At 31.6% G+C, this 24624-nt stretch overlaps 3 protein-coding genes and 2 pseudogenes across 3 annotated transcripts in view; 3 read left to right on the top strand and 2 right to left on the bottom strand.

Annotated features, from left to right (window-relative positions):
- The window catches only part of LOC113381054, a 27499-nt gene extending 15692 nt beyond the window's left edge, over nt 1-11807 (bottom strand). Inside the window, 4 exon segments of the mRNA XM_026620048.1 lie at nt 38-880; nt 2447-3493; nt 3595-3752; nt 11584-11807. Of these exon segments, the coding sequence (XP_026475833.1) occupies nt 38-880; nt 2447-3493; nt 3595-3752; nt 11584-11614 (2079 nt within the window). The 5' untranslated portion in view covers nt 11615-11807.
- Nucleotides 11808-12427: 620 nt separating this feature from the next.
- Nucleotides 12428-14338, top strand: LOC113363380 (TBC1 domain family member 13). Its single transcript, XM_026605876.1, has 9 exons — nt 12428-12540; nt 12607-12680; nt 12765-12890; nt 12959-13119; nt 13186-13308; nt 13472-13670; nt 13731-13932; nt 14001-14123; nt 14197-14338. The coding sequence occupies exons 1-9, from the start codon at nt 12515-12517 to the stop codon at nt 14321-14323; spliced, it is 1161 nt and encodes a 386-aa protein (XP_026461661.1). The 5' UTR covers nt 12428-12514; the 3' UTR covers nt 14324-14338.
- Nucleotides 14339-14952: 614 nt separating this feature from the next.
- Nucleotides 14953-16619, top strand: LOC113381046 (annotated as a pseudogene).
- An 897-nt stretch (nt 16620-17516) lies between these two features.
- LOC113381038 lies at nt 17517-19218 on the top strand (annotated as a pseudogene).
- Nucleotides 19219-20987: 1769 nt separating this feature from the next.
- Nucleotides 20988-23581, bottom strand: LOC113363711. The gene is made up of 7 exons (XM_026606193.1): nt 23396-23581; nt 23175-23336; nt 21860-22067; nt 21589-21784; nt 21453-21525; nt 21253-21396; nt 20988-21176 (listed from the first exon to the last, which is right to left on the bottom strand). The coding sequence occupies exons 1-6, from the start codon at nt 23579-23581 to the stop codon at nt 21259-21261; spliced, it is 963 nt and encodes a 320-aa protein (XP_026461978.1). The 3' UTR covers nt 20988-21176; nt 21253-21258.
- Nucleotides 23582-24624: the final 1043 nt, after the last annotated feature.

Raw genomic sequence — 24624 nt, 5'->3', positions numbered from 1 at the left:
TTATCTAAATCGTATGCCTTCTTTCAGTTTTGCAAACCATTTTGTGATTGAAGAGGACCGTTTCTTTTTCTTTAATATTTTGTTCTTTGGGACCTTCCTCATGGTCTGCCGATTTTTGAAGCCAAGATTTAAATGACTGTTTTCTCTGTCGTCTGTTTCGAGACCTGGGACGATGTTTTAGTGATTTCGATGTTGGTCTATCTTTGGGTGATTTTTGGAAAAAAGTTCTGAAGGATTGTGTTTTTCGTTTCAGTTTTGGCTCATCCAAATAGTCTAAGTCATCGATGAAACTCTCTTCGGTGCTCGATCTTTGTGGAGGGATGTAAACGTCTTTGGAGCGATCTCTTAGACGTGATACGAAGAGTTGTGGTGGTTTTTCAGACGATTTTTTAGCTTCTTCTTCTTGTTTTAATTTTTGCTGAATAAATTCATCAAAACGTAGTTTGGACTCTGATCTGTTATCGAATTCTATTTGTATCTCCGGCACAGACAATTCTTGATCCAAGTCATACAGTTTATCATCAGTTACATCACCAGATTTTTCTTCTAATTTTTTAATAAAATCACGCAAAGATGACTCTGTCGACAGTACTTGTTTTTGTAGAGGAGTTCCCATCGTGTCAACATCCATGTCCATTGATACATCTTGATTGTAATCTGATTTGTAATATTCTACGGATTTGTCAGCTCTAGAAGATGATCTGGAGCCTACGGGATTAATTCTATCGGGAAGTAAAGAATCACTTTGAAAAAATTGGCAGGCACATCTTACTTCTGGTGTTACTGGAGCTGCACTTCCTGCCCGGGATCTCTCTTTTGGTCTTTGAATCGGTTGGGAACCGAGAGAGGCTGATCTCCAACGTGCACTCATTTTGTAGAACTACACTTTTGTAATTAATTTATACATTTTGGATTCAATTTCACTTAACCTTGTATTATATAATACATTTGAGCATAGTTATTTTTTCTATATAGGACACACAGCAAAAATTTTCACGCACTCACAATCACGCACAATCACGCACCAACATAACAAAAAAATACGCTGGTGAACAAAATTTCTTTTTCACTTCAAATATTGGTGGAGCGTTATATTTAAAAATAAAATCTGCACAATTACGAGAACGTTTGAAACATTTTACAAAATATAATTTTGTCGGACATGTATTATGTAAACAAGACGAAGGGCGACGCGTTTGCACGATTTGCGGACATATTGAATTTGTATCTAGTGACACCAGAACTTGTAATTTATATATAATTTTACAAAAACCGATCGTATGTCTTTCGAAACCTTTTCGTTCGATATTAACAAAAATAACTTAAAAATATTACTAATTTACTAGGTGACACGATCGTCAGCCGTGCACTGCGAAAGATTTGTCGAAAGGCGCAGGACAGACCGGCTTGCGACCAAAATAACATATCTAGTCTTTCGATGCCAATAATATTATGTAGACGGTTTATATTTGTTTTGATGGAGCCTCAGACTATTCAGATGTATGCGTTAATGCCTATGTATTTATCCACACAGGAACATATTTTGCACTAACTGGAAATCTATTATTACTACAGGTACTTATGCCAAGGATATACAAAATTGATAGTTTCAATGTATGACAAGTTCTTCGTAATAAACAAAGAAATGTCGGTTGCCATCGTTTTGATTAAATTGGTGATTATTTATATAGAATGAAATTGTTAGCTATATAGTAATTATTAATATAGTTATATACATTTTTAAAAATTACACAATATGCACCGTTTGTACTACGAATCTTGTTATTTGATATTACATTTCTCAATATCTTTGTATATATTACGATCAATAAATATCACAAAACTCTTTTATATTCTGAGCGAAATTATGAAAATTTATATTCGATTATATATATATATATATATATATATATATATATATATTTGAATAGTCTTGAATTTGATGTTGATAATATGTTTAATTTGAGTTTAATATTCGGGGTAACATCAAAAAAATACTTTTATTGATGTTACGCCCGAATATTAAACTCAAATTAAACATATATACATATATATATATATATATATATACTTGCACTTTAAATATGCTATTCCATAATATGTCTATATTAAAACTAAACTCAATAAGTTTATAAAAAATTTGGCATTTTTTAAAAATCCACAGAAATGTTCATATGCGTTTTACAAAGCGCATCGTTTATACTGCAGACGCGTAATTCAGATGTGATAAATTTATTATATCTATTTTATTTTATTAATAAGATTATAATAAAATTCAAGTATGAAACGAACTTATGAAACACTTTCGTTGTATTTTTGAATATTTTTTCTACTGACCTGAATTTTGATCTACGGCTTTTGGCATCCAACAGCTCATCTTTCTCCGCGCTATCCGAGAGCGACTCTTTATCCTGAGAAACTTTCTTCTTCTCTTCTTCACCTTTACCGGAATCGAACACCTCGCCTTTTTCTGAAAGTTCACAATGTCCTGATCCTCATCTGGCATTACAATAAAATCAACAATTTCTTCTTCTACAGTTTCCGTAATATCGATGACTAGACATTTATCGCCGTCTAAATTTTCCATTTCCTCATCCTTTTCAGGTATTGGCATTTGCTTGACCAGTTTGGCTTTTTCTTCCTCCTCGGAATCCATTTTGGACAAAGGTGCTTGTGCTTGGTTCTCATCAGCTATTCTTTTCAGGATGTCTTGCAAGATTTCGTTCTTGGAGTCGATCATGGCCTGGTCTTCGGCGCTCATAAGCTCTTCCTTGAGGTACTGATCTAAGGATCGAGTCAAGCTGTCACGGGCTATGAGATCGTCGGTGACTCTGCCGATGTCTTCGGCTTCCGATAAAGATTTGGCGATGGCGTTCAGTTCTTTCTCAGAAACTGATTCTGTTAGACTTTTATTTGGTAAGTCCTCTATACTTTCGTATATGTGATCCTTGAACTTTTTGCTATCCTTTCTTTTGGGCGAACACTTTTCAAATATTTTCTCCGTCTCACGTTTTCTCCTTTCTGCAGAAGGCGATTCGTCCAGAGTGACAATCTCCTGCAGGGGATCCGCATGTTTCTTGCTGTTTTTGGGACTTGGTCTCAATAACTTTTTCATAGCTCTTGGAGACTTCAAAATATTCTTGTCCGCTATAGTCTTTAACTTATCCACGAACGGGTGACAACATTCGGAATCCTTTGGCGAGTCTCTATCAGCGCCCCTTTTCAATGCAGCAGGTAGTTCAATTTTTTTTGGGCGATTTTTTAAAATGCTTTTAGGCGATGCATTACTGGTACTCGGTATTTGTTCTTCTATAGATACTGATTTACTCCTGTGTTTGGTATCACCGTTAAGTCTGGTTTCGTTTCCCAAAGACTCTCCAGCGGATGCCGCTCTTCTTCTTCTAGTGACACTCGGAGACTCTTCTAGTTCCTGAACATCTAGGCTTCCGTATTTACGTTTACTGCCTGGGGACCGGTCGTACTCCAAAATTTCCTGGGAAAAGAATAATCATATCATAGAATACCAGAATTTTCCCATCGAGTGAGTGTAAGTCATATAACATATTTTTGTTTAAAAATGTTTTAATATTTTACCTGTGGAGCATCAGGATCGAAAGGCCTCTTAACGAAGTGCGTCCAAGGGTAGCCCCCTTTTTTTCGTTCCCTTCTAACGTCCTCCCAAAGATAAGTCTGCAGCGGAATCGGGGGCGGAGACGGCGGACACGGGGTTGTCACCCTTTCATCTGGGCACCCTGAATAAGAAAATAGGTAAGCATTAAATTGAAATAATTTATATATATATATATATATATATATATATATATATATATATATATAAGTGTGTGTAATAAGTTTGCATGTCGTCTACACGCTAATTCAAAGTGTTAATACATTATTATGCGACATTTCTTGAAATAACTTTGTTGACTTTGTTTATGAAATATGTTTGGACAAAGATTTCACTTATGAAATTACTTGTGATATTTTATACAAAACATGAAGTTATGAATTAAATGTATATATATATATATATATATATATATAATATATAATAATAATAATAAATAATAAAATTGTCATGACTGTTAAAATTTCTTCGGTAGTTATTGCCAGAACTCCGCCTGTACGATGCTGTAATTTTGGAATGTAATATTTAAACTCTATTTTTAAATTGTTAAAATTATACAAATGATTAATAAATATTATTTTTATGTGTTGCGTGATGGATGGAACACTTTACGTAAATTATTCAACTTAATATTATATATAGGACATGATTTGGATTTCAAAGTCTATAAATATAAATCCACATTTGCCAAAGCTAAAGCATATATAACAGAGAGTTCTAAAATTATATATATATATATATATATATATATATATATATATAGATTAAAAGTTATCACTTTTTAACATTTCTTTGATTTAAATTTAAAAGGCGAGTTTATATTTTACAAATGGTTTTGTACAACGTTCAAGTGTATCAAGTTTTTTCACAAAGAATAGAAATAATATAAACATGAGTTTCACAGTATAAAAAAACTAAATAACTAAACAGTAGTAAAAACTGTGTTTGAGGATATTTATGAGGATATTTATGCAATCTAATAACATTTGTTTTTTTGCGCTTTTTATCATTTAAAAACAGTTTATATACTTGAATTCTTAAAAACAGGACTTTACATATAAGTCTATAACACTCAAATTCTATTCATAGTTCTATATATTTTATTTACATGACGTGCATTTATTTAAACTAAAACTCTCTATTACCCACGAATATATCAATTTTTGCACAAGTATCACTTTTCCAAGTTCATTTCATATTATTTTAGCTATTCCACATCATTTTTGGCACAGACCACTCGTCAGAACATCATTTCGATTTGAACTGAAATGAAATGTTTCGTTTGGAAGCAAAAATCGTGGCCAGTCTTGCGAAATAAATGTCTTCCTTCGTGGTTTTGTTACGAAAATATCATCGTTTAACCGAAAACGCATATGGTACCCAAAAGTAATTAAATCAAGACTGTTTTCTATATGTTTATTGCTTTATTGTATGTATTTTAATATTAACAAAACCTAGTTCTATTTTTATCCTTTGCAGTTTGCGCCACATTTAACAAATTTATGTATTTTAAATGAATTTTTCAGTTTAATATCATTATTAGTAGGTTTTTCTGTTATAATCCTATTATTATATTTGCATGTATTTATTACACCTATTAGGTGAATATTATTACAATTTATTATAAGTTATATATTTTTTCTAAATTGTTTTGAAGTTCAGAGCATTTATTATGTAAATTTACATCTACACATTATTATTACAGTTTGTACAACTTGTAGTAATAATGCATTCTGAATTATATATTATTGAGCATAGTTGTAACTTGTGCATGTTACATTAATTTATAAATTATATTAATCAATAATCAATATATTAGAGAGAAATTATAAATAAAGAAATACCCCTGCTTTGGCTAGAAGGTATTCGCTTATTGTTAGTTCACGTGTAAAATTTTAAATTGGTGGCTTGCATTATTATATATTTCAAACAAAATTATATAATATGTATATATTAATTGAAAATATGCAAATTCAAAAATATATTTAAAAACGTTACAGGTAAGTTGTCATCGTCATCAACTTCATTGTACTTCAACGGAAAGGAATTCAATGTTTTTTATCTGTTGTTTTGAAATTAGCATTGTTTATCTTAAAACATTTGGATTTGTTTGTAATTTTTATTTGTAATTGAATTTGTTTATATATGCTAAATTTATTAAAAATGCGAGTTTTTAATAGTTTTATTTGGTTTAGCTTTTTAAAATGTAACTAACGTCCACATCTAACTTCACAGTATAAAAACCACAATACAAACAACTAACTTCGTTGTGGTTTCATAAATACAAAATGTTGATACAAAATTATTGATATGTATAAAAGATCTTAGAAGATGCGTATATTGTAAATTCAATTTATACATTTACTTTACATATTTAGTCTATTCTCTTAGGCCAATTTCTTTTGAAACTTGAAAATGTCCGAAAAGTGTTCAAAATCAATCGTCTACAATAGTACCCGTACGTACACAATATAAGTTTTTCAAATTTTTTTTATTGAATCATCTATAAAGGCGATTTATATATTAAAAGGTAGGTATTTCAAAAATATAATCAATTGGTTTCGAACGAATATTTTTTTTAATTTAATTTAATCCAATATTTGTTGGACGTATTATGGTACGTAATAACTTTGAACCTCTATCTTGTACATCTTTTTTTACTTGAAAAAGTCATTGTTTATTATTCTATATTTAATTTACATGCAATAAACACAAAAGAATCGATAGATTAAAACAATAAATATCTTATATATATATATATATATATATATATATATATATATATATATATCTTCAATTGTCAATGTCGAATGGGCCAAAAGTCGGAAGCATAATTTACATGCATAAACAGGGTCGAACTATAAGTTCAATTTGAGTGCAACAGATATTATTGTCCCGTTTAATTAGATATAGAACCTCATTTATATTTAATTTAATAGTATTAATTAATTAATATAAACAAGTATATATTATATCCTACTTATGTCCAAATTTTAGTATAAACTCCAAGAATAGTTTTTTAAAACTCCTCTCCTCTACTATTTATCGATTTGTATAAATACGAATTGAATTGAATGGATTTCCAACAAAGCGATGGAATTTTACCAGATATTTACAATTTTGAACATTACTCATATATTGGGCGGAAAGAAGATTGTTGTTAAATGGAAAAGAATGCTAAAAACAATAGTAAATTATAAACACAGGTAAATTGAACTATATTGATGATACGGATATAATTATTGTGATAATTATATTATATCATTATAAGTACAAATGGGTCTTTATATTTGTTGTAAGTATAGGTTTCAAGAAACTGTTTTTCTGCACAGTACCAAATTTTTTTCGAGCGATAATTTACTATTTAGCAATTGTAAGCCCCAAGCCTCAGAACTTACAAAAAGTATATTTACTTTTGTCAATATGCTAATTTGAGGAACAATCGAGCATTGTTGAAAAATATATAAATAAGAAATTAGGTAATGGATAATAAAAGTATATGATTGACTCATATTGATTTATTTTTAAGTTTAGTTGTTTATTAGTTAATATATATACACACACACACTATATATATATATATATATATATATATATATATATACATAATTAACCTTGCTTATCACTAATAAGTATGATCGTGACATTACAGTATATATAAGTATTGCGTAACAAACTTGTAAACAATATACTTTGTACTGATAAAAACAGTGTATGAACATATCCATACACGCTTATATATGCCTATATATATTAATTTGCATATATTATAAATATCGTACTAAAATACAATATTTGCATTTTCTCAACACTTAATGCAGATGTTCTTGCCCTTGAATCAAATAGAATTGTTAAATGGTGGCTAATGCAAAATTTTAAATGCATCAGCATTTGTTGCAAATTATGACAATGCTTATGTTGTAAAAATAATTATAAATTATTCATCGAAATTGTATTTAATTATATAAAGTTCATCTTCTGCGTAAATGCGAAATATCTCTAGGCAACAACAAAGGTTTTACAGGCAAATATTATTTTCAAAATTTTAAGTATTAAGGCCAATGCTAGTAATTTTGTACATCATATATTTTACATTTCGATTTAAATTGCGCATTTTATTAATTTAAATTATTTTATTTATAGGATGTGAATTCTCAATATAAGGCTTTAAACAATTACTCCTTATCAAAAGGATTATAATGCAAAAGCCCGAAATTACTGGGCACTTGATTAGGTGTTTGTATAGTGAAAAATATTTGCACATTTATGCATTTTACAATCTTTATAATCTAAAATATTATTTAAGCTATCATATACTCAAGTTTTAAGTGTATTTATTATAGTTATTGTATGGCTATTATAGTTAATATATGAGTATACTCATTAAAATTTATATTTTTTTACTCTAGAAACTCTGGTAAGAATTTACCAGATGGTATAATATATATTTGAATTGTAAAGTTATATATTATAATGTAGAAACTGTAACAAATGGTCGTTTACTTTGTCAAAAGAAATTTTGAAAATGTGATATTTTTGTATCACATAAGTTTATGTATTATTACTCTTAACTGTTGAATGTTAACAACTCTATAAAGATATTGTTTTTATGATAATTTACCTTGAAGTGTCATCCGTTATTTTTACTGATTCAAAATGTTATTCCTGTTGTTGTTTTCTGATTTCACTTAGATGTTTTTTTCACTATTGCATCACGCTTTATTGCCATAATAAATTCCATGTTTTTTCATATAAAATATTCTCTAATAATTATAAGTTAAAATACTATTACAGTTTTACTTAAGAATTTGAGGGTTTATAGATCCTGAAATTACAAATTACAATTAACTATTTGTCAATTAGTCATTTCTAAATACTTTTTGTAAATAAATACATTTCTACGTGAGCACCGATTGAAAGACAACGGCAGACTGATTTGGGTGACTCTTCTTTGCACGCGAGAATATCAAAATACAGCGTCGTGATAATAAATATCGTTAATAAATTAAATTAAATTATCATAACTAATTTGTTAATTAATACAAAACAACGTTTTACTTAACACTTAAGTCAGAAGTAGTTAAGTAATAATACTTAAGTATTTCTGCGCGAAAAAGATTTGACAGGAGGATATATAAATCTTCAACTTCAGGTTATTAAAAGTGCAAGATTGAAACGAAACGAAAATGAAGGATAGTGTTGAAGTTATGAGTATGTAATTACTAATAATTTTAGCTTTGTAAATTAATATATCTTATTTTCGATTTATTTTCTTTTTTTCAGAAATTATATTTGAATTTTAATTTGCACGCACATTCTATTTTCATTTCTATTTCAACTTGTCATGTTGGTATTCATTTCACATCCTTCACCGTTGCGTGCCGACGACATTTTGTATGTTGAAATAATTTTGACAGTTATTTTGATTTTAATTCCACAAAATGCAATAAAAGTCTGATTGTGTAAATTAAAAATGTAAAATATTGTGTCTCAAGATTATTATTCAGAAAAAGATGAATCAATTAAAGCTAAATGGTTGTATACTACAATTCAACGTAATAAAGTTTTTTATAGAGTATTTTACACATAGATACTCAAAAGATTTTGTTTTAAATAATTATAACTATTGTTTGTGTTAACTTTATGCATGGAGTTAACATTACTTGCATAATTTTTCCAACGATAGATTATTGCAATGATCAGTGCTGGATTTACAGTAGGGGCAATCGGGGCTACTGCCCAGGGCGGCAAATTTTTGGGGGGGGCAAAATTTGGATAGTGAGAAAAAAATTCTATACAATAAAATCAACTTTTTTTAACAAAATTTCCCTCCGAACGTAAATTATCAAATTGGTCAATAAGTTATTAAATTTGGCAATTTGGATAATATAAATATCCGTAAACAAGCTGAAAGTTTAAGAAAAATTATGAACTTTTTGCAAAGCAATCGCGCTGCGTAGCTGTTTCAGAGAAGAAATATCGAAACTCAATTACCATTTTTCGTAATTGCCTGTACAGATATACGAAAAATAATCAGCATGTTTCCCTATCAATACAAATCTAATATTTTTTAATTATTTAAGTCGATTTAGGGAACACGGATCAACCGATTTAAATGATTCAATTCCTATTGATAAGGAGACGTGCTGATTAGTTATTGGTCAAGGCAGGTCCAACTGTTTTGAAGATACGGGCCAAAATGCCAAAAATGATAATACAGTTTTTGAGAAAAGAAGCGTCCAATATCATTTAAAAAAATTACAGAATAAATAACCGCTTAAATTTGTGGGAGACAGGTTTAGCGGTTTCGATAATCCAATAAAAAAAATTGAAAAAGAAACATTTGGTGGACAAAAGTGATCATAAGACATATGCACATCAAATTATCAGATATTTTAAAAATATTTTAATAAGTATAAATTTTGTTTACATTTATATGCATTCTGTAACATTGTTTATCCGTTAGACTGCGACGCGGCGCTTACGCGCTCCTATATTTTGTCCCTACGCAGCTGAAGCAGCGCGATTGCTTTAAGAAAAAGTTCGAAAGTTCGTAAAATTTCAGGGATGGGGCGGCATTTTTGTCAGTGCCCCGGGGCGCCAAATTTCTAAATCCGGCCCTGGCAATGATTATGAAATTTAAACATTTTGCAGGTAAGTAGTACAGGTATATTTGAACATAATACGCACACACACACACACGCACACATATATATATATATATATATATATATGTATATATTACTGTATATATACATATGTTTAATAATTTTAATCAACGGTTTATATTACCCACATGTGGCCTTGCGTTTATTTATACTCCTAAGCGTTGAACCGAAAAAACACATCTATCTGATAATATTCTTAATGAATATTTCATAACAAATAGTATAATTTTATAAATAGACATTTTTGCAAAGACAAAAAATTATAATATCATTTGGATTAAGGTGGAGGTGAAAAAATAATTAAATACAATTTTTATAATTAAAGTAAATGAAATACAAATGCAATTGAAAGTTTATGAAATATAATTTAGTTAAATTTTTCTGATTATCATTTATAAAAATATATGATAAACATTGAATAGCAAGGGTCTTTGCTATTAATGAATGTCGACATTTTATATTAAAGTTATTTATTCATCGAAAAGTTCATTATTAATGAATGCATATATGTTTATTTATAATATATATTGTTTTTACTCATTAATATCATTAGGTTTATAAATTTATTTAGAATTATTCTTAATGCTTTATCACCCACTTTACACATAAATGTATATATTTATGTAAATTATTCTATTAATTTCTAATTCTGTCCATTATAATCTATAGATCACTTACCTAGCAGTCTATGAAAATGAGTCAACATAAAATTTAGTTCAAGTGTCTAATTTTACATAAAATTTACGTATGCATCCATATATACATACGCACACACATACGGTTATATATATTATATATATATATACTTATGTATGGGGCATATTTTCAACATTCTAAGTTCATCAGATGCAAAACATCTGTTTGTTGTTTTTTTACAATTTATTAAGTATTAATAAATACTATACTGTAATTTTCATTTCCGAATCTAGTATTGGCGCCCCCTAAGACGTGCACCCGCAATTTTTAGCAAGCATCGCATGCAAAGTAGGACCGGCCCTATATATATATATATATATATATATATATATATATATATATATATCCCAACACAAACTTTTTTTTCAAGTTTCGAGTGTGGTGTTGGAGAGGATAAAATGTAGCGAAAGGATTTTACTGTCTGAAGGAAACTGGAACGGGCCCTATGATGGAAAAATAAAGTGCTCTAAGAGGTCACATAGTGAGACATAAAAGACTCCAAAATAAAATACTGATAAAATGTATTTAGAAGGGAGACAAAAGTTATACGATGAGTATATATATTTGTACGTTGGCACCATTTCTACTAACCGTCATCAAATTCTTCTTGTCCATTCTCCATTATTCCTTTTCGCGTACACTATTCGTTACAAAATGTAAACATAGTTTTACAAACCAACATAAACTAATAGCATTTCACTATAGCACATTTATAGCCCACTCACAAAATTTATTTCAAGTGTATCGAATCGATTGCTAAATAGTAATAAATACAATTATCAATTACAGATGGAAATTCATGTCCGGTTTTGAGAGAACGTTAAAATGGACGGATTTTGCGAAACTGGGAAGGCGGCCAGGCCGACGGACTGATTTTTCGGCGGTCTGGACGCGAGGCTAAATATAAGAGCAAGCCAATTGAAATGTGCAACTGCCGATTCTATTTCTGAACCATTCGGAAAATAAGCGAATACAGGAAGATAATGGACAAAGTATTGTTCTTATGTTTATGTATTGTTGTTTTAGTAATTGCATGCAATTAAGTAAAATATTGTCGATTGTCAAAATTTATTGGTATCAATAAAAAAATACTAGGATTGATTTATTCATTATGGTTATAATAACACATTATTTGCTCACTAGATATTCTGATTTCTGCAAAATAAATATTTTTCTATAATGCCAATATTTTGTATACAGAAAAAAGCGTATATAATACTATTCTAAAAGGCTGCTTTGCTTCTGGGAGCTATTTTACTGATTAAAGTTAGTAAACAATATGTATCGATGTAGACTAAAGATAAGTGGTTGCATTTATCAAGATTCTGGTTTCATCAGTTAGTTTTATGAGTTTTATTTGAGCAAGCAACGATAAATTTTTATAAATTCAAATAGTTATACATTTTATTTCCTATAGCGTTAGGTGTCGCTCCTATTACCAAACATTTTGACATATGGTTTGTTCGCTACAACAATAATTGTTATCAGCTGACATGTGTATTTTATTATTTCTGAATGAATCATGACATCAAATAGAATTAAAATAAGGTATTTATTAATTTAATACATATATAAAATCATTAAATTCATCAAATCATGCTTGGTTTCCAAAAGGCTTAAAGAGTTTGATGAAGTGCTTCAGTGTGAAGAGATAGACTTAAAAACGCTTAGAAGTTTATGTTTTCATGGTAATTATCATTATAAAAGGGGCGTAGATATAGTAATAATTATTTGCATCTGTAATATACTTCTTTATACTTTGTACTTTTTAGGCATTCCCGATGAAGGAAATTACAGGTCAATATGTTGGAGATTGTTATTGGGGCTTTTGGTGCCAAAAAAGTCGGAATGGGATAGTATTTTAAGAAAAAAACGTGAACTTTATCAACAATTTATAGGTCAGTTTATTACACACTTTCAAAATAAACAAATATTTCTATTAATTTATTTTTGCTTTTTTGTTTAGATGAAATGATTGTTCCTCCAGGACAGCTACCATCAGCTGACCATCCCCTAAATGCCAATCCAGAGAGTGCTTGGGGTGCTTATTTTAGAGACAATGAAGTTTTATTACAAATTGATAAAGATGTTCGAAGACTTTGTCCTGATATATCCTTCTTTCAACAGGCTAGAGCAAAAACAATATACTATATTAAGCATTTATTATGCAGATTCTAATTTTTCATATTACAGGCCACTGAATATCCATGTGGTTTGGCTGTAAATGGTCGGGGTGAAAGAAGACTTCATAACCGTGTTGCTCCAGAAGGATTGAAATCAGCAAATGTCGAAAGGAAAGGACTAGGTGCTTCTAAGGTAATTGAAATTAGTAATAGTATACCAATGTAAACTGTCATTGATTATGTAATTAAGTATTCTTTAATTCAAAAACTTACTTATTGGATTTATAGCTGGTAAGATGACTATAAAGTTTATGCAACTTCGGTTTTTATTATCATTAATGGATTGAATATTTCAGATAACTCTAACCGTTAAAAGAGCGACAGAGGATTATCAAGCAATGGCTGAAGGCCAAGAAGCACATTGGGAAGTTGTGCAGAGAATTTTGTTTATATATGCGAAACTCAATCCCGGGCAAGGATACGTACAAGGCATGAATGAGATTATAGGACCTATTTATCATGTTTTGGCAAGTGCTTCTGATCCTATTCATAGAGGTATAGAACCTATTAATTAAATAAATGTGGCGCATGTAGAATTTAATTTTTTAAATGCAGAGTTTGCTGAAGCAGATACTTTTTTCTGTTTTACTCATCTGATGTCGGAAATTCGTGATTTTTTTATTAAGACATTGGATGAAACTATTGGAGGCATTAAAGCAATGATGTCAAAAGTTAATGAGGAATTAAAAGTTGAAGATTTTGATGTATGGCAACTGTTGAAATCGCAACAATTATTTCCTCAATACTATAGCTTCAGGTATCAAAACTACAAAATTTTCTTCTATTTTTATTCCAGAAAATATTTTTTTCATTTATTATATTCAGATGGATAACTTTATTATTGTCTCAAGAATTTCCTTTGCCTGATGTTGTCAGAATTTGGGACACTCTATTTGCAGATGAGAAAAGATTTGATTTTCTTGTTCACATTTGCTGTGCTATGATCATGTGAATATCCTCATGAATATGATCTTTATTACTATAATAGACTATTATAATATTAACTTGTTTGAATTTTCAGCACATTGCGCGATCAAATAATATGTTCAGATTTTGCATCAAATGTAAAACTGTTACAGAATTTTCCTCCAATTGATATTCAAGTCATATTAAACAAAGCTGCAATACTCGCAAAGAAATATATTTAAATGTATATAAATAGATCAAACATATTTTTTATAATTCTGTTCAAAAATTTAGTTAATGTAAAATAATTTACTCGAATTTGTAATTTTATATAATAAATTTTGATATTATTTTTAAAAGAATGATCTTGTCTTTCAATATGCTAGATTTTTTATTAAATTATATTATTATTATTATATTAAAAAAAATTAATAAAAATAAGAAAATATGCAAAATTTCTAAATTATTTTAAATGAAGGGTTAAATATGTAATGATATGAATGCTTTAAGAACAATACATAATTTTTATATAAATTAGCGATCGCAATTAGCGCAGATATATAATAAATATTACTTTTTATGTTAATTAAAAAGGATATTATTTTACACAAATCCGTCACTAAATAGTTGTCAAATTCTCCGTGAAACAAATATTGCATTTTTCCCAATCACATTACCAAAGCTGGTTTCTCAAAATCCAAGTAGTCCGTTCGCACATTATAAACAAATTAGAATCAGTTTAAACATTCGGTATAAATGGCCTTTTATTACGACACAAAATTTCAACCAAAAAAATTAATGTAAATAAATTGTGATAAAGGGTTTTCTAAATTAACTTTCAAAATTATTAAAGTATTCGTTGACTATCATGATGGCAATCAATTTATATCGGAAGCATTTGCCAAATATCGCGCAAAATATATTCAAGAGGGGCTTGCAACGGGAAGTAATTTATGACGATCCCAAGTGTCACGAACCGACCAGGAAAGCTCTGGTGCTGGGAATTTATGTGGACGAAACTAATCCCATGGATAATGGCATTCTGACAGCTACTGCGGAAAGGTCAGTCATGACAAATTAATAATTAATTTAATTAAAAAGTATTATATACTTATACTGTTACTCTTTAACAGATATAATAAGAAAGTCTGCGGTCGTCTTCTGCAGATTGTGCGATGCACCTGCTTACCAAAGCGTGGGGAATATCGTATCATTTATGATTTGGAGCCCGATTTTATGGCCATTGCTGTCGTGGGCTTGGGCAAGGAATGTTTAGGCTACAATTCTGCTGAAGAAATTGATGAAGGCAAAGAGGCCATCAGATCCGGAGCCGGACTCGGCTGTAAAGAGCTTATGCAGCTGAAACCTAACAAAATCTATATAGAGACTCTAGGAAACGCCGAAGCAGCGGCCGAGGGAGCCGCGTTGGCTGTGTGGGTATACCAAGAGCTCAAAAAGAGAAAAAATCGTGTCTTAATCCCTACCATAGAAATGCACGCCGACGGCGACTGCGATTGGGAAGGCTGGCAGATCGGTTTACAAAAAGCGGCGGCACAAAATCTGGCCAGACAACTAATGGAAACTCCTGCTAATTTCATGACGCCCACAATATTTGCACAAACCGCCGTCGAGGTTTTATGTAAATCCAGCGTTAACGTCGAAGTTAAGGTGCGGGCCTGGGCCGAAAGCCAAAAGATGAATGCGTTTCTCGCAGTCGCCAAGGGATCGTGTGAGAATCCGATATTCCTGGAACTAAGTTACTATGGTGCTGGCAGGACGGCTAGGCCGGTGGTGTTGATCGGAAAAGGCGTGACTTTCGACAGCGGCGGCACTTGCCTGAAGAAAGAAGGTGATATGCGAAGCATGCGAGGCGATATGACCGGAGCCGCTACGGTTGTCGCAGCCTGCAGGGCGATTTCGTCCTTGAATCTTCCCATAAACATTCGCGGACTCATTCCATTGTGCGAACATATGCCCGGTTGCAACGCAATGAAACCTGGAGACATCGTCACCGCCATGAATGGCAAGGCTATCGAAATTCAGGACACGGATAAAGAAGGAAGGTTGATCCTTGCGGACGCACTCTTATATGCACAGAACTTCTGGCCGCGGTTCATACTCGACGTCGGATCGTTGACGGCCGAAATGAAGGAAGGCTTGGGCGCTTGTGCGTCTTTAGTTTTCTCCAACAGCGAGGAGCTGTGGCAACAGATGAGGTCGGCGGCCGTACATACGGGGGATAGAGTCTGGAGGTTCCCACTCTGGAGGTATTACAACAAACAGATGACGTCGCAGAGGAACGTCGAGGTTCAAAACACGGGACAAGGACGCGGCGGCTTGCCCTGTAAGGCCGCAGCTTTCTTATGGGAATTCGTACCCTGCGGCGAATGGATTCACATGGACACTTACGCTACAATGCTCTCTAATGGAAACGATTATTCTTATTTAAGAAAAGGCATGTCTGGGCGACCGGTTCGAACGATTGTCGAGTTTTTGGCTCAATTAGTCTGTCGTGGTTGTGAAGGGCCGTGCCCTTAAATTTTGTCTTATGTTTTGATGAGTTGCCCTTAGTCCCTTTTGATTTTTGGTTTATATCGTTTTTTTTCTTATCCATCGTGATTTTTTTATATATTTTTCATGTAATTTTCGATGATCGTTTTTTAAGTGATTTTATATTAAATTAAGAGTAAATGTTTATTGATTATATTGGTGTTTTTTATTATTGATTTATTTCATTTAAATACTGAAGATAAAATGAAGGCTAAACCAGCAGATTGCTGTAAATTTCCTGCTTATTTTAGTTGCAAATCTAGAGTATTTCTAGAATTTATGAATAATCATACTCTCTTATAAATAAATCTAATTATATGCGCATGTTATTTTGAGACAGATCCAATGCATTATTACTATTCTATATATAGTTAAAACTAAAGATCGACCGTTATTTCAATAAAAAGTATTTTAAATATTTTTTAATGGTGTAACGCCAGATCTTTATATACTAATATATATTATACCAACATCAAATTCAAAGTTGAACAAATATAACATATTTGTTATATATGTATTACATATATATACATTTTATAACTTCCCGAAGGAGAAGTTCGTTTTCATCAAAAAATCCGATTCGCTAATTTTATGTTTTCTCAACGTTTCATTTATCATTATATATATATATATATATATATATATATAATATATTTATTTATATTAGTTTTTAAGTGACATTTAAGTTATCGTATCCCGTTCGCCTTGAACGATGTGTCAATTTATCAAAACAAAATCATCGAAAATGAAATAAACCACCCTCTAACCCGGTGGGCCATGAAAACATAACAAAATCACCATCAACACCACACAAACACAAAATTCAAAATCCATGCCATTTTTAATAAACTAAATTCCAAAAAAATGCACTTAAAACCGTTAAAAATGGCTTCAAAATTACTCTTTAAACGACTACAGTTGCAGAAAACGAAAATGATGTTTAGCAGAATGCAGTCGAATAATCCGGATTGTTCGGAACCGCCAAAAGTGGCACTGGTACTCGGTCTCTATGTCGATGACAAGGTCGAGGGCGACAATGGGCAGCTGACGGCGACCGCAGAAAGGTGAGTTTTTTATAATTTATAAAATAAAATGAAACTAATTTTGCATCCACTCAGACATATACTGAATGACAACTAAAATTTTTATTAGGATGATTTAATTGTTTTAATTATCTATTTTCAGATATAATAAAAAATGTTGCGGCCGGCTGCGCGAGCTTATCGACATCGCTCCAGCTCCAAAGCGAGGAGAGTTTAGAATATATTATAATATAGAGCCTGAGTTCATGGCTGTGGCCGTCGTGGGTCTGGGTAAAGAATGTCTCGGCTACAATATGCACGAGGAGCTCGACGAGGGCAAGGAGGCAATCAGAGCTGGTGCAGGACTCGGCTGTCGCATGCTCATGCCTCTGCTGCCGACCAAGATTTATATAGAGACTCTGGGAAATGCTGAGGCGGCGGCCGAGGGAGCTGCTTTGGCTGTTTGGATATACCAGGAGCTCAAATCGAGAAAACGTCGCAAGGCAATTCCGGTCATTGAAATGCACGCGGATGGCGATTGCGACTGGGAGGGTTGGCAGATAGGCCTGCAGAAGGCCGCAGCTCAAAACTTAGCCAGGCAGCTGATGGAAACACCTTCGAATTTCATGACACCCACCATATTCGCACAAACTGCCGTCGAAGTTCTATGCAAGTCTGGCGTTAACGTCGAAGTCAAAGTGCGCGCTTGGGCTGAAAGTCAGAAAATGAATGCGTATCTGGCCGTGGCGAAAGGATCATGCGAGAATCCTATATTCTTGGAGCTGAGTTACTACGGCGCCGGCAGGACCGCCAGGCCGATAGTTCTCATTGGAAAGGGTGTAACCTTTGACAGCGGCGGCACCTGCCTCAAGAGAGAAAAAGCCATGAGGGAAATGCGCGGAGACATGGCGGGAGCGGCTACGGTCGTCGCTGCTTGCAGAGCTATAGCGTCCTTGAAGCTGCCCATAAATATTCGGGGACTCATTCCATTGTGCGAACACATGCCCGGTTGCAATGCCATGAAACCGGGAGACATCGTAACGGCCATGAATGGCAAAGCTATCGAAATTCAGGACACGGACAAAGAAGGGCGATTAGTACTGGCCGATGCTCTGTTATACGCGCAGAACTTCTGGCCGAAATTCATTCTGGATGTGGGAACCTTGACCGAAGACTTGCCTGACGCCTTAGGTTCGTGCGCGACGAGCGTTTTTACGAATAGCGAAGAACTTTGGCAACAAATTAGATCGGCCGGCGTGCACAGCGGAGACCGCGTCTGGCGGTTCCCCTTGTGGAGATACTATAATAAACAAATGACCTCTCAGAGAAACGTGGAAGTCCAAAATACGGGTCAAGGGCGAGGAGGAGACCCATGCAAGGCCGCAGCCTTTTTATGGGAATTTGTGCCCTGCGGAGAATGGATTCACCTCGACACGTACGCTACAATGCTATCCAATGGCAAAGATTTTCCATACCTGAGAACGGGTATGTCCGGAAGGCCTGTCCGTACCATTGTCGAATTTTTGGCACAGCTTGTCTGTGCAGGTAAGGCTGGTCCTTGTTGATTCGATTGCGTTGTGCGACCTCCAAAAAATCAAGTCTCATATACTGTTTAATTTGTCTTTGATATGCACGCGATTTATATTCTTTGGTAACTATTTTCTTGTAACACTTTTATAAATATTTTGTTTTTATTTATATCTAATTAACCGATTTTCAAATTGTTTTGGCACCGGATAATAATATAAATTTTGTAAAAACCAAACACATTTTTCATTCATTATTGCATTTATTTATTTTTTAAGATATGTATAATAGAAGTTTTATATTGATTCATCACTTGGCAAACATAATTTATATTCATACAATACTTTTGCGGTTCTCTAAATTTAACAGTTCTATTAATTTTAAATGTAATTAAATGTGCAAGTCTAAATTCGAGCAAATGAATTTTAAAACTTGGCACCGATCAAGAAAATGGCCGGAAACGACAGAGGTAAGATTAAATAATTATTATACAGGAACTATAATTTTTGAGCATGATTTCAATAATAGAAAGCCATCAGCTCTATCGTATTCTAATACATATCTTATTTAAATTTACCTATTATTAATTTTAATTTCATTTACTATGGATATTTTAATCATATCACGGACATAATATAATATTGCCATTAATCAGCACGGGTATAGTATTTAATTAGTTTCATGGATATGTGCCTGTGTATTGCAAATATATTTAGTAACTAATAAATACATCCTAAATATAATCATTTAAATTTAGAGGAAAATAGCGCCAGCGCATTTCTAATATTTTTCTAGTCAAAAATCGTTTAAAAGAGCGCAAATAAATAGAATTTTTCGTAAATATTTCAGTTAATATCATTCTGGTATGTGCTATTTAATAAATAAGACTTGCTCTGAATATTTTATAGAAGTCCATTTTTTGTGCTTAACAATTTCTTATAAACTATTTCTAATTATAACGCAATATCACATTTATATTTAAACTATATATATATATATTCGTTCTATATATGTGATTTTAATCAATGCACTGAATCTATAGAAACCTTTTTAACAATATTGAATACAGATTTGCGTGAAGCACCGAAAGAATTTTTATAAAATATTTAATAATATAACCAATAAATATACACTATACAATTATGTAAAGTACAAAAACAATAAGATAAATAAATTCCTTGTAATATAATATAGATTTTATATTATTTTAAATGATTAATAAGTCAATATTATTATTTTATTCATAAATGATTTTGTCAAAAAACAGGGTGCTCCCGCTTTGATAATAATAATAAATATATAATTGTATATAACGATTGTGAATGAAAATTTATTATAAATATGTGAAAAATTTTATATTTGCGTAAGTACCTGTGTAACTAATTTAAATCTAATAATACTTTCGTAAACTTTCATGAATCCTAAGAATTATTACTAGTTCTTAATTTTTTCTAATTTATATTGAATTGGCGGACTTGAAAATCAATGGAGTGTTGTCAAATGTTTCTAAATTTTAGATATTTACATTATAATTATTATAATACGATTCGTAATTCTTCAAATAATCACTTTGCCTATGACAACGGGTATCTGAATGAAGATTTGTGCAATTGTAAAAAGATATTAAGAAAGTAGGATGTTTCACTTCTAAAAAGAATATGCAGTTTAGAAGAGAAGTATTTCTTAATTGAAGTTGCCTGACACGTAGCTTTCTTCTGATTTTGAGAATCTTTATTCTCCTGCCTCAGATGTAAGTTTCATGAACCATATTGGGTACAACTTTAGGGCTCCTTTCCGCTTTGTTTTCCTGGTAGATTTCCACGCATGCCGTTGTTTTTGTTGTTACCTTCGGGCGCGCTTTTGAGGGCTCGTCGGTTTTCTGTCGAACCTAGAGGGCTGTTGTCACTTCGCCCTTATTTGAAGAATTGCTATTATTTATCCGAGCGACGCCTGGCGCGGTGGTTATATGCTGATCACCGCCGCGACTGGCGTAAACCTTGAAGGGACAGACATCAATGGAAATAATTATGATTTAGGTTAAAATAGGTAAAAAGGCCGTTTGTATTACTTACCTGCAGCTAGGTGTGCTGAGAGCTTCCAGTTTGCGCAAGTGAAAGAGACGTAGATTCGGTTATCAGTGTCGGGGGTGTTTTTGGGTCCATGGAATCGTATAACGGGTACTCGCAGCATAAAACGAATTTTAAGAACCATGGAACCTACAATTAATCAAAAATTAAAATATTTTATATATCTGTATTTTAAAAGAACTTACCTCGACATAAATTGCCGGCGGTATCGGTATTAATGGTGAAGTGGAAGACTTGTAGTACCTATAATCCGCGATGCTAGAAAAAATAAAGCAATTGAGGATAAAAATTAATCTGGCCTTAACTTTAATTCAAACTCACTTTCTGTATTTTTCATCCGTCGATTTTTCTAACATCGGTATACCGGACAAGAACAAAATTATGACCGTTGTGAAAATTGGTGACATCACCGCCACCCATTCCGCTCCGTCTATCACGTTTAAAGAAATTATAAAAATTCCCCACCAAAGTACGATTTCACCAAAGTAATTCGGATGTCTTGAGAGCCTCCAAAGACCTTAATTGTAATAAAACATGTTGTCGATATATATTAATTTTATTGGTCTTTTTTATAGCAATATCTACAACTAACCATCATTGCACCATTTTCCCTGGTTAGCTGGATCTTGTCGGAATGCAAATTTTTGCAAATCAGCATAAGTCTCGGCCAAAAAACCTATAATAAACAATCCTGTGCCGGCGGAGTCTAGCGTCGTCATAGTTTTCGGTGCCGGGGGGTATCGGTGTTGCGGGGAATTTATTATTATCACCGGTAAACTAACCACGTAAACCCAGACAGCCTGAAAAATAAATACGATTAATGTATTAACTTTTGCGCGCTTTCCAAATATAATTTCATATTTATCGATATTGATTAGGTTGTATGTGGCGGGAATAGCTCACTCCTGACTATATCACTCCGGATACTACCCATTTCGAGTCCCCGGCAATAATAAATTTGAAAAATTGTAAAACTTTGCAATTGAATAAAAATTAGAATTAAAAGGGAAAAAGCAAGTTTCGAAGATGAGAAGAATATACTGAGAATGTAAAACAAGAATGAAATAATCAGTTGAAAGATTAGGATGTTAAAAATAAAACATATGAATGGTTTAGTTGAAGGTGGCTAGCAATGAGTGCTGTAAGTAGAAGCAAAAACCAAAAAATATCAGTTCGTCGCACTATTATGTGTTATCGATGATTAACAATGAATAATTAATTGCAATTTGTTGTAAATTATTTATATATGGTAATATTAGGGTGCTACTGTATTGGTGCGTTAATTAACCTAAAGTCAACGTTCCATAAGTACAAAATATGAAATTATAGTATTTATAATTTTAATTTATTAATATTAAAATTATTTGTCAAGTATTTATTAAATAAATATTATAAAAATTTATTATACCAATGTTTGGTTATCACTAACAAGACGCAGCCGAATGATGGCAATATGAATTCAAAAACGATGAAACCGGCATTCAAAAAGTGTTTGCATATATATAATATTATATTTATGTACTCTAAATTGCATTAGTCATTACTACTACTTTAATATTTTCAATTAGTACTACTTTGTACTACTAATGGAAAATATTTTCTTTGAATTAATGTATCAAACTTTGTTCTTGTTTCGGACTTATAAACACATTTAGGCGTTGTTTATAATATTGTCTTTCAGAAATGCATTGAAATTAGAGTAAAGCTCGATTGTAACTAACATTTCGAAAAGAAAGCTTCATAAAATTAGCACACGTAAAATAAATTAATTTATGACGGCAATAAACAAAGAACAAGAATACTTCGCTCGGCGGCGAAGAAAAAAAAAGCAATAATTAAATGACTCTATTAAAATAAATAAAACATGTTTATAATTATAATTGTAATCAATTTGTATTTTCCATTACCTGGAATGTCCAAAAAACTGCAAATCTTATCACATTGCTTTTATTGTCCTCAAATCTTTTGTCTCTGCCTATTTTCATAACTCTATAAAGCAGATAACAGGATAATCTTGCGCCCCACAAGCACACGTAAATTGTGACCATTAATTGTCTACTGTCGTAAGTCTGGAGAAAAGAATTTTTTTAAGGTAAGCTTTTAGTACATTGTTTCATTTATATTTTACCTTGCTTCCGACTTGGCCCAGAAAGAATGTTAAAAGCGCCAAAATGATAAAGTTCACGCCGCCCGCAAAATCGGTGAGTTTATCTAATTGAAAAGTTGCTGCTATTATAAAAAAAATTATCTGCATTACGACCGTTACTATGGCACTTATGGCCAAGTGGTTTTCGTCCAAAATTTGTATGGCCATTTTTAAAAAATAAACACGAAATAAAATCAAAATGATGAATCACACAATAAGATTTTAACGCACATTTTGTTAACTTTTTTTATAAAGAGAATAATCACATTTGTGCAAGTTATTTTATTTTTCTAGCATTCATTCTGTTCTCACTCATAAAGCAACCAGAGATTTATGAAAGTTAATTATTTTTTTGTGGATTAGGTTAATTGATTTCCACGAAGATTATATTGACACTTTTAATAAGAGATGAATTATGGATTTTGATATAGAATCAAGGTGAGATTTTTGAGCTGTTATAAGTTATGTTTGAAACTCTATAATGTGTTAGATACAGATGTTTCTTTTGATAGAAATACAACATATCTGGACTTATGAAAGACTTAAGACGCCTGCGCGTTGGATTTTCGTCGATTTATCAAGGGCGTACTACGGCAGACCAGTGACGTCCGCAGGATGTTTTATCCTTATACATAGAATCAAATTAAATTGTTAATTGTTTTTGCGCAAAAAAGATTTTAAAAATTGTATTAAACATCATGCTTTAGAATTATAATTATAGTTTAATGCATTTTTATCATACATATATTGACTTAGATTTTTCCTACAGGCCTGATAAAAATGCATTTTTATGACTGGATTTTTTTATTTATAAATTCAAGGTTTTATTATTATCTTACGTTTATATTTCCGCAATTTTAAAATGATATAAATAAAATATTTAGGGCGTTATTTACAAATATATACATAAAAATTCAAAAGTTAGATAAAAAAATTGCCATTTTCGTTGAGTTTTTATTAGACATTCAATATAATCAAGTTGTTCTGTTATTATCATATTTATATTTTAAATTTTTAAACCGTACTTTATAAAAACACATTTTCCCTTTTTCCTTTAGTCTTTAGACTCTATAATATAGTTTTTTGTATACAGCTAAATAAAAGAGATGGTCAAAACAAAAACAATATCAAAATAATGACCAATGCATTTATTATTAATATAGTAAATGGGTTCTTTCAGATTTATTATTTACTCATTATTAACTTTTTTA

Source organism: Ctenocephalides felis, unplaced genomic scaffold (genome assembly GCF_003426905.1).
Source record: "Ctenocephalides felis isolate EL2017-DRISC unplaced genomic scaffold, ASM342690v1 CF-g0.4_SCAFFOLD_00845, whole genome shotgun sequence".
NCBI lineage: Eukaryota > Metazoa > Arthropoda > Insecta > Siphonaptera > Pulicidae > Ctenocephalides > Ctenocephalides felis.
The sequence above is the reverse complement of the archived record's forward strand: the minus strand, read 5'-3'. Positions and strand labels throughout refer to the sequence as shown.

What these genes read in the sequence shown, in the direction of transcription:
- LOC113363380 (XM_026605876.1), top strand. Translation starts at nt 12,515, where the DNA reads ATGACATCAAATAGAATTAAAATAAG. An exon ending in AAGGACTAGGTGCTTCTAAG is followed by an intron (nt 13,309 to 13,471) that starts GTAATTGAAATT and finishes TGAATATTTCAG; the next exon opens with ATAACTCTAACCGTTAAAAG. An exon ending in CCTCAATACTATAGCTTCAG is followed by an intron (nt 13,933 to 14,000) that starts GTATCAAAACTA and finishes TATTATATTCAG; the next exon opens with ATGGATAACTTTATTATTGT.
- LOC113363711 (XM_026606193.1), bottom strand. Translation starts at nt 23,581, where the DNA reads ATGGCCATACAAATTTTGGACGAAAACCACTTGGCCATAAGTGCCATA. An exon ending in CAGTTTTTTGGACATTCCAG is followed by an intron (nt 22,068 to 23,174) that starts GTAATGGAAAAT and finishes TTTATTTTTCAG; the next exon opens with GCTGTCTGGGTTTACGTGGT. An exon ending in GGGAAAATGGTGCAATGATG is followed by an intron (nt 21,785 to 21,859) that starts GTTAGTTGTAGA and finishes ATTACAATTAAG; the next exon opens with GTCTTTGGAGGCTCTCAAGA.